A 10,698-nucleotide genomic window follows, 5' to 3' on the forward strand; every position below is an offset into this window, starting at 1 on the left:
ATGCTCATCGATCCTACTGATTATATTACTGCAGTTGCCAAAGCTTTTAGAGCCGAGCAGTCACTCAAAGATATAGATTGGGAGATGCAGTGAAAGAGAAACCGTGCTCAGCAAGCTAGTCAGAGTAATAAGAAGCCTTTTATGGGACCACCTAAGCAACCAGAACCACCTAAACCACAAGGGCAACCACCAAGAGGGAATGTTCCTAAGGCTAATGACAAACCACTATGCAAGGAGTGCAATCGTCCACATTCTGGAAAATGCATGTGGGGCACCTACAAGTGCTTCAAGTGCGGAGAGTTGGGACACAAGATGGTGGAATGCACAAAGCCTAGACAACCCACGACTGGAAGAGTCTATGTGATGCAAGCTGGTGAGGATGAGACATAGCCGACACTACACTGATTTCTAGGTAAACCTAGCTGTTTAACATTCTTTCGATACTTTTCTTGCATGAAATGTTAATATTGTGTTATGAAAATTGATTGGGATATCGAAGAACTTAGAAAGAATAGGGTACATGCACTACTTGAGCTGGATTTAGGAGTCAACATTGGGAAATTTTTGGGTTAGAATTGCAATTTTCAAGATTTTGAGGACCTAATTGAAGAGTAGAATTTAAGTTAGAGGTTAAGTTTGAGGTGGATAAGCTTTGCAATCATCAAGTCAAGGAAAATTTCGAGAACGAAATTCTATTTAAGGGGGGACAATTGTACCGTCCGAAAAACCAACCTACATAAACTACATGCATGCAAATTATTTTAATTGCTTAATTGTTTTATTTAATTGATTTTAAATGCTTGCATAATATTTATTATATGATTAAATGTAAGATTGCATGATTAAATGATTATATGACATGATTGCATGCAATTAAGGATTTTACCCGAATATTCGATAATAGGCAAGGGAAATGAGACCCGAGACGACCAAGACAAGAATATGTATTTTTCATTAATTAATGGCAAGGCTTCCTAATATGATTAAAAAAATGATTTAATTTTCCTAAAAATGTTGGAGTTTGAATTATTTTACGAGTCGAGCTCGATTTTTTTCCCGTAAAGCCGGTTTTGGGCAAACAAGGAGTTTTTAAAGATCAAAATATTATTTTATGGAAATTAATTTTTTGAACTTTTATTATTTAATTAAACAAGTGTTATTGGATTCAATTTAATTAATTTAAGTAGGCACAATTACCCTTAAGGTTGCAAGCCCAAAACCAAAGCCCATTAACATGTTAATTTAATTATAAATAAGTGTATTAGGTCTTCAAAACCTCACAATACACCAATCAGCCGTGAAACACACCTCAAAGCACACACCACAATTTCGAAAATTTGGGAGAAGAGAAAAGCTTGTGTTCTTCATCGTCCGGTCGTCCAAATACGAAGAAAAATACGAAGACGCTTGGCAGCGTCCCAAATGATCACAACGCATGTTAAATGATATGTTATGATTTAAAATGATGATTTTATGTTAATATGTTATTTTATGATTAATGATAAAGCTGTGCAATTTTTACTGTCTAAAATGCTATTTTTGGAAAGTTGTGCTATTTTATGATTTTTAAAGAGAAAGAAAAAATATTTTGAGGGATGTGAATTGACTGTGACATATGATATATGGTTTGTGGGGGATCTGTTTATGTTGAGGACGGTAAACTTACAATTTTATGGGGATGTCGTGAGGGGAAAAGGCCCCAAAGTTAGCCCACTCAAACTTCACCCAAAATGATATATGATTGAAAGCTTATGATAAAAATGATTTTATGATATATGCTTCATGATGATGATTAAAGCTATTTTTAAATGATTTTTAAAATGATTTATTTATGCTCAAAGCTTATTTTAAATGATTTTAAAAGATTTGTTTATGCTTAAAGTTATTTTAAAATGATTTTACGATTTATGATTTAATTATGCTTAAATGATTTTAAATGATTTATTTTGTCCAAAAGGTATTTTAAATAAAAGTATGATTTTAATGCATTTGATTGTATAAGTATTATTTGCTATCCATATTTAGAATGTGTTGAGTTTTTAGACTCACTAGATTTGAATGGTGCATGATTGATGATTTATGGGAGGTGCTGACGACTGAGTGGATCGAGTGCAGCAGTACACACCCGAGGGTCTTTATGTTTCCGCACTAACTTATTAATTAAGGATTTAAAGATTATGTTAATGATTTTTATTAGATATATTTTATGCTTTATTTTTATTGTTAGTTGATCTTCTAAAGGTCGATTTATGATGTTTTGTTAGTTGATGATTTAGGATTCATTTTATGCACTTGAGATTTAAATTGTTAAATTATTATGATTCGTGATTATTTTAATTTATTTTATTTAGTAATTTAGAATTTATGATTTAAGATTAGAAAAAAAAATTGAGCTCGTTTCAGCAAGAATAGATATTGATCGATTTTCTTAAGAGTGTTAAAGCAAAATGAATTTGTGTGGAAACCGAAAATATTTATTTCTGTTCAACTGAAGAAGCTATGTTCTCGCACAATCCATATATGTAAATCTACAATGCATATAGCTAGTAAAGTCGTGTGTGATAATTGTGTCTAACTAAAAACGTGTCTTTTATCTATCCATAAACACTCCCCCTCAAGATTGGTGTAGGTTCAAGATACCAATCTTGGACAGCAAATATGAATGTTGTTCTCTGCTCAACCCTTTAGTAAAGACGTCCGCAAGCTGCCCTGTGGTAGAAATATGGGAAGCTTGGATCATGCCATTCTTGATTTTATCCCTTATCAAATGGCAATCAATTTCTATGTGTTTGGTACGCTCGTGATACAATGGGTTGGCAGCAATGTGTAATGGTGCATGATTATCACAGAACAACGTTGGAGGTGTAAGCAATTCTACCCCCATATCACGAAGTAACCCGAGTATCCAGGTAACTTCACATGTGGTGCTCGCCATGGCTCGATATTCCGCTTCTGCTGAGGAGCGTGACACAGTGTTTTGCTTCTTAGACTTCCAAGAGATCAAAGAACTTCCCAACTTTATACAATAGCTCGTGACCGAGCGACGAGTCATTGGGCATGCCGCCCAATCGGAATCACAGTACGCCTGAATATAAATAACACTACTGGTAGACAATAATATGCCTAAACCTGGGGCAGATTTCAAATAACGCAACACACATAACGCAACATCCATATGATATTTCTTAGGTGCATGCATAAACTGACTAAGAACTTGCACAACATAAAAAAATATCGGGTCTTGTAATCGTTAGATAAATGAGTCTTCCAACCAATCTCTTATAAGCATCAGGGTTGGACAACAGAGGATCAGTGAAACCAAAGGCAGAGCTCTTCCGATTAAATTCATCAAGGTCATGATTAGTCAGTTTTAGATGCTGCACAACAGGAGCATCACACGACTTATCACCTGTTAAACCGGAATCAGCTAGCAAATCCAGCACATACTTACGTTGGTTGAGATAAATCCCCGCCTTGGATCTAGCTATTTCGATACCAAGAAAATAACGCAAAGATCCAAGATCTTTGATGTGAATTTTGGAATGCAAGAAAGCCTTTAAATCAGATATAGCTTTCGCATTGCTCCCGATAATAACAATATCATCAACGTAGGCTAACAACAATGTGATATGACCAGACTCATGCTTAATAAAAAGAGAGTGATCATTTGCTGATTATTGCGAGATAAAGTGGGGCATGAATAATCCTTAGTCCATACAGGAGGCTTAGGAGTACACAAAAATTTTCTTGGTGGTTGTGAAACATGTTGGGCTGGACCATCAATAGGAAGAAAATGTGCAGGGGAATTATCCCCAATAAAATCTAATGGATCTGGAGAAAAATTAGAAATATCACTTGAAGGAAATATTGGTGGAGAATGATCGGGAGAGGCAAAAGGAAACATATTCTCATGGAAAACCACATCTCGTGAGACAAAAAAATTTCGAGTGTCAAGGTTCATCACTTTGTACCCTTTTTGAGTGTTGGAATATCCCAAGAAGACACAAGCACTTTCTCTAGCAGAAAATTTATCCTTAGGAGTCAAGGATGTTACATAACACAAGCAACCAAAGACACGGAGATGACCAAATGATGGAATTTTGTGAAACAAGAGTTCATGTGGAGTCTTATTTTTCAACAGTGGAGTAGAGGTACGCTTAATGAGATAGCAAGCAGTCAAGACACATTTCCCCTAGAATTTCAAAGGTAAAGAAGATTGAAAAATCAAAGCTTGAGCAACATTAAGTATATGCCTATGTTTGTGTTCAACAACTCCATTTTGTTGTGGAGTGTATGGGAAAGAACTTTGATGCACGATACCTAAGGAATTGAACAACAAAGTACATTCACTATTGAAAAAATCACTCGCGTTGTGAGTTCAAATGATTTTCACAAAGGCAGAAAATTGAGTTTTGACAAGCTGGAAAAAATTCTAGAGAAGTTACAACACATCAACCTTAAAGTGCATGAGATAAACCCACGTTGCTTTTGAAAAATCATCCACTATAGTGAGAAAATATTTCTTTCCATCATGTGTGGGAGTTTGAAAAGAACCCCATATGTCGACATGAACCAATGCAAAACAACAAGAAGATTTAGACAAGCTCATCAAAGGAAACTGAAGTCTAGTTTGTTTAGACAATGGACAAACAAAGCAGTGAGGAAAACTTACAGATTTTGGTATGAAATGAAGTAATTGCATTCGAGACACATTCATATGTCCTAAACGCTTATGCCAAACAAAATAATCACCAGAAACTTTAGTCAAAGAACTTTTATTATGAACAGAACTATTACAAAGAGAATTAAGGAATGAAACAGAAGGTACTAGGTTGGAATTTGATATTAAAAAGAATCTTGTGTCAAGGTGATATACTCCATTGAAGTCTTTACCAATCCCCATTAATCTCCCAGTTTTGAGGTCCTGAAATAAGCAAGTGAGGATAAAGTGTAACAAAACAATTATGGTCTTTGGTAAACTTGTATATAGAGAGTATATTGAAATTGAAATCTGGCATATGCAACACATGGTCAAGGGTGATGGAATCAGTAAGTAAAATAGAGCATATCTTATTCACAGGGGCCTTGCTACCATTTGGCAATCTCACAGACCTAGAGGAAGTTGCTACTGAACTAGAGCTTTGCAATAAATTAGAATCACCAACCATATGCTCATTTGCACCACTGTCAATTATCCAATGAGATAACAAATTTGGTGGAGCAGAAATACCTGCCATATTGACTACTGGTTCTGCCGGAGAATGAACATTGTAAGTTCCCAACAACTTTAAAATTTCTGCATACTGAGCTGGTGTAAAGATTGAGGCGACAGTAGTGTTTTTGTCCTATGTGTTGTTCAAACGCGAAGCTTCTATTTGTGCACCATCGGTTAAGTTTGCAGATGGCCTCTGATTTCGAGGATTATCTCTGTAATTCTTTTCAATCTGGCCCTTCCTACCATTGGGAGCTTTATACAGCTTGTCGTTTGGGGGATAACCAACAAGCTTATAGCAAAATTCCCTAGTGTGACCATTCCAGTTACAATATTCACATGTCAAGACATCTTTTTTCAGATTATTTGACTTTCCTTGTACAGAGAAAAATGCTACTGATGGGATTTCAGCCGTAGATAAAGATCTACGTGATTTCTCTTGAGATATGATCGAAAAGGCTTGGCTCACAGAGGGCAGAGGGCTCATCATTAATATTTGGCTTCGAATTGAGGTATAACTTTCATTCAATCCCATCAGACATCCATTGAGAAAAAATGGATGTAATTGTATATCACTTAAAATCATACCAAGCGCTGCTAATTTCGCTACTAAGGCTCCAGTGTATAGAGAAGACCTCACCATTTAAGAAGTATCCATAGAAACACTTTCTTTTCTACGTTACGAGATTGATTCTTTTATGATTTCTCGAACGGGTTCCCTCGTAGAGTGGCGTCTTTTATAAGACTCCACTTTCTCAGTAGAACTAAAAGAGTTTCAGCTTTTTTGGCGGAAGGACTAGTAAATAGAGAGGAAGACGTCCGTAACCCTTCAACAAAACCCATTGAGTGGACCGTCCTTTATAATAGGTTCAAAAAGGCAATTGGAAGCCGCTTTTCGATGACGAGGCCGCCCAAAATAGATGCGCTGACCAGACTACGCTACCCCCGGGGTGATCATCACCACCTGGACCTCACATCTCGACACAGTGGAACGTGTAATCATTGACCCTTCTGCTAAAAGCGCAAGGTAGGCGTAAATCGGTTCGTGTTCCTCTTCCAAAAAGTAAGTCTTCTTTGCCCAAACAAAGAAGAGTCTGGTCCGGTCTGAATTCAGGCACGGCCCGCCCGTCTGCTTCTAGGTCTGGGAATGGCGCCAGGCAGTCCAATCCTGAATGAGATCTTTTGGGCTCGACTCGAGAGGATCAAACAGAAGGAAGAACTAAATCACCACAAGGCGCTTCTTTCTCCTCTTTGAAATACTGTAAATTCTTCACCATCTGACGTCGAAGGTTCTCGTCTTTCTTCTCTAAGAAAAGCATACTTTCTGACAAGTCGCACTATACGTCAACCCAAATCATACTCTTTCTTGCATTACGAGCCTGAACGAGCATCCAATTTAAAAAAAATCCCAATTGTGTGGAAAAAAAAGTGACCTATAAAAACTTAGGGAGGCCTAATTGAAAATGAAGCAAATTATTGATTGTGTCATAAAGACCCTTATGCCAATAGCTTTTGTTGTTGATCATGTGCAATGTATTGTCTCGCTGTAGCACATCCACACGAAGGAAGCACAACCAACGATGAATATTCATCCCATAATTGTTTCAGCTTGCAATAGTAACTCGATACAGTGTTACCAGCTTGTGACAATCTTCAAATTTCTCGGTGCAAAGAAAAAATTCTTGAACCATTAACTTTATCATATTGTTCCTTGAGATCGGTCCAGACCGTAGATGCATCAATTGCATAAACAATTCCTCCAAAGATTTCTTTCCAGACAGAATTCGTAATCCAAGACAACACCAATGCATTACATCTCTCCCATTGATGGAATGTAGGTTGCTCGAAAGTAGGTCTTCTACATGTCCCATCGATAAATCCCGTTTTATTTTTATTGCGCAAAGCGATGAGCATCGCGCGACTCCACACTCCATAGTTATCAGTGCCTATCAATTGATCAGTAATAAGGCTCATACTAGGTGTATCAGAAGGATGTATGTAGAGTGGATCGTTGAGGCCGATGTTAACCGCCATTGAAGAACTTGCATAAAAAGAAATCTCGATCGAAACACCTCGCAAAGGAATTGGTAGTGCTCGTGTACAGATTCTCAAATCCGTACTACAAAAAAATCGAAGAAAAAATTAAAAATTAATTGCAAGATCATGCTCCGATACCATGCTAAAGCAAAATGAATTTGTGTGGAAGCTGAAAATCTTTATTTCTGTTCAACCGAAGAAGCCATGTTCTTGTACCATCCATATATGTAAATGTACATTGCATATAGCTAGTAAAGTCGTGTGTGTTAATTGTGTCTAACTAAAAACTTGTCTTTTATCTATCCACCAACAAAGAGTGTAAATGGGAAAATGAGCCGAAAGATAAGCAATTCAACCAGTGTACAAAATGTTCCTTTAATAGACCTTACATCCACGGTAAAGTATTCAAAATCACTATATTTAGCTGGTAATAAATTATTTAACAAATTACAGACAAGAAGGAAGAAAGTTCTTAACCCTATTTAAGATTTTAGAGAACAACGAAATTCTAAATAATTAATGATAAATTGTTTCCAATGAAGAGGTAATAATTATGGAAGGAATTCAAGAATCTTATGTGGTCAAAAATTTATGAACTTAGAAGAGGAGTCTTTATTATGTTATTGGAGATGATAGAGGTATAGTTTAGTTTGAGACCGGGAGCTTGGTCCAATGGTCTCACCTGTATTTCTAAGTGTATTGACTCGAGTTCGGGTCTTCCCCACACCCTCTAGATTAGGATTTCAAAAAAATAAAAATAAAAAAGAAGTATAGTTAGTTTGAATTCCGCATCAATCAAGAAGTTGTATGAGTTGACTGGTAGATTAGCTTATATCTTTTTGTTTTTAAACTAATTTATGTTCAAGGTTTAGCAAGTAAACCATGTTCCAAAGATGAACAATGTTAGAAAATACCAAATAACCAAATCATCAATTTTAGACACAAAAATATCCAGTAATGTTTAGTACTTCCTAGAGGATCGGCATATATATTATTCCAGAATAAAAAATATAGAATTAATTCATAAAAAGAAACTTTTGACAACAATTTCTTTCATAACACTTGAAAGGAAAATGACCAGTTTACGAATTCTAGATATAAAAAAATTTGGTTAACGTCTGACACTTTTCAACGAAACATAAGGTATTGCTTATACAAGAATAGTACTCACAGACAACCAAAGTGGTTAAAATTAGTCATAAATAACTATATATAATTCATCTATTTTCATTGTAGCTAATGTATTAAACAATTAGCATAGTCACAAACATCCACGTTATATTTTAAAACTATAATAAAAGTGTAGATAAGTAAATGACAAAGATATGAGAAGAGTAGTAGTTAATAATATGGTTAAAGATCAATGAAGTTGAAACAATGCACTAAATATAGAAGATTGCTTCCAAAAGAATAGGGGTCAATTAAGAAACTTTAAAATAACATAACAAATAGCCTATGCTTTCAAGTACCATAACTTCAACTGTTCAGCCCGTGGTATTGGAGGATCAAATAGAATAGTACTATTTGGTGTTGTTATGATGGAAAACTCTACAATAATATATTTTATGAATAAAAGCATGTATAATTAAGTCTAATTTACTACAATATATGATCTTCTATGTATCCTTTTGACATAGTTAATTCCTCTTTTAGATAATTAAATTAAAACAAAAAAAGTTATTTTACCATACAAAGTGTTTATAGAGAGTTTCATCCTTAAAATTACAATCATGTTGTGAATATTTTTGGGTCAAAGAGGCTGCTTCACTTTGAAAAACTATTCCCATAACATAAGGATCAAAGGTCTACACCAGTATGCATAATAAAATTGTAATTTTGCATTAAATATAATTGGAAAAAACTTTGAATTGTATCAGTTCACAGTTTGTGTTTCGAAACAAAGTGGTTTACTCTTCATAGATAACCACGAAGTCTTATAAATTTCTTTTGGATCTTTCAACAAAGCGTTGTGGGAATACATATATAACACCGCAGAAAAAATATGAAAAATAACTCATTAATAAAATAAGTAAGAGCATGACTTATTTAATTACTCAGAAGAAGATAATCTGGAAAAAAAACTTAGTTGATTTGTTTATTTGTCGCATCTCCTCATTCAGGACACTACGCAAATGTTGTAAGTTGATAAACATGGTCCACGGGTAACAATTCTTGTTGGCATGTAAGCTTGATATAAGTAGTTCTGCTAAGGATCATTTGGTGTTTGAAGCCTGCTAGAATTTGTGTGTTTCCAGTTATTTCCTTAATCTTGTCATTCCCCACACAGTAGGTTTTGTACAACTCAAATAATATGTCTAACTGATCACATCTTGTTCATAAATGATTCTTTGCGTGCTTCCATTCTACTCAAATGAATAAATGAAGTAAAACAAAGTGAAGTTACAATAATTTAATTGAATGGATTTTACCTTTTATCAACAAAAACAAGTTTTGTTGTCTTCCCCATTTCACGAGTCGAAATGGAGTTTTTTCTGCGACCAATACTTTTACGAACCAGTTTTGAACCTCTGGTTTTAGATTTCCAAGTGTTGTACACTTATCTTCCATCGATCTGAATGGAAAGAAAACAGGAGAAAAATTAACTTGATTATTATTGAAAATCTTAATGGCAAAATTTGGAGAAGAAATTGACAATCACAAATAATGATTATAATTTACATGCTAGAAATTTCCAAAAAATCATAGTTAGTTATGATTCATTTTACGTTTTCATGGTGTGAAAGTTGAAATTAAAATTATCGTTTTGTATTAAAAATATGGAACAAATTATTTCGAACTCAAATTTTAAAACTATAGATATAAAGTTTTGAAACAAGAGTAAAAACCACAATTCAAATATGACAATGGTGTATCTACAATTTTTAACATAATCTAAAAAATAAATATTTAATAAATTGAATATAATAAGATAATAATTTACCCATATTAAAGAGTGTTCGTGGTGTCTAGAACTTCATGATGTATAACGTTCTTTGTAAAGTTAGGACTCTAGACTAATAGTATTGATGGTCTAATAAGCACATTTAATTGATCTACATTTTTTGGTCTCGATAATGCAACAAAAGGTTGCCCATGTGAGAAAACTGGTTTTTTCAAATATACACCAACAAAATCTAAAATTTGACCTTGTACTTTATTATTTTTCATTTCATGACGTAGCGATAGTAGAAATTGTTTTCTTTTAAATGGAATATATAATAAATTGTCACGTGGAGTTTCTATTGTTGTACAAAGAATAAATACAAGTTTTCTTGCTTCTATTTAGATTGACAGGTTAATGTAAGGAGTAGAAGACGATGTACACTATTGAAAACTTAGATAAAAATGGTTAAGAATTATATCTTAGATCTTAGTTTAATAGATGATATAAGAGAAAATCATTCAATTTAGATAATTAATATCCATATAACCGACCCCGTAACTAGCGG

At 34.4% G+C, this 10,698-nt stretch overlaps 1 protein-coding gene across 1 annotated transcript; it reads right to left on the reverse strand.

Moving 5' to 3' along the window:
• Positions 1-2,614: 2,614 nt before the first annotated feature.
• Positions 2,615-5,237, reverse strand: LOC142554578 (uncharacterized). The gene is made up of 5 exons (XM_075665241.1): positions 4,894-5,237; positions 4,673-4,790; positions 3,719-4,192; positions 3,273-3,644; positions 2,615-3,085 (listed from the first exon to the last, which is right to left on the reverse strand). The coding sequence occupies exons 1-5, from the start codon at positions 5,235-5,237 to the stop codon at positions 2,615-2,617; spliced, it is 1,779 nt and encodes a 592-aa protein (XP_075521356.1).
• Between the last annotated feature and the right edge of the window lie 5,461 nt (positions 5,238-10,698).

The sequence above is a fragment of the Primulina tabacum genome, chromosome 8, assembly GCF_025594145.1.
Source record: "Primulina tabacum isolate GXHZ01 chromosome 8, ASM2559414v2, whole genome shotgun sequence".
In the NCBI taxonomy this organism is placed as follows: domain Eukaryota; kingdom Viridiplantae; phylum Streptophyta; class Magnoliopsida; order Lamiales; family Gesneriaceae; genus Primulina; species Primulina tabacum.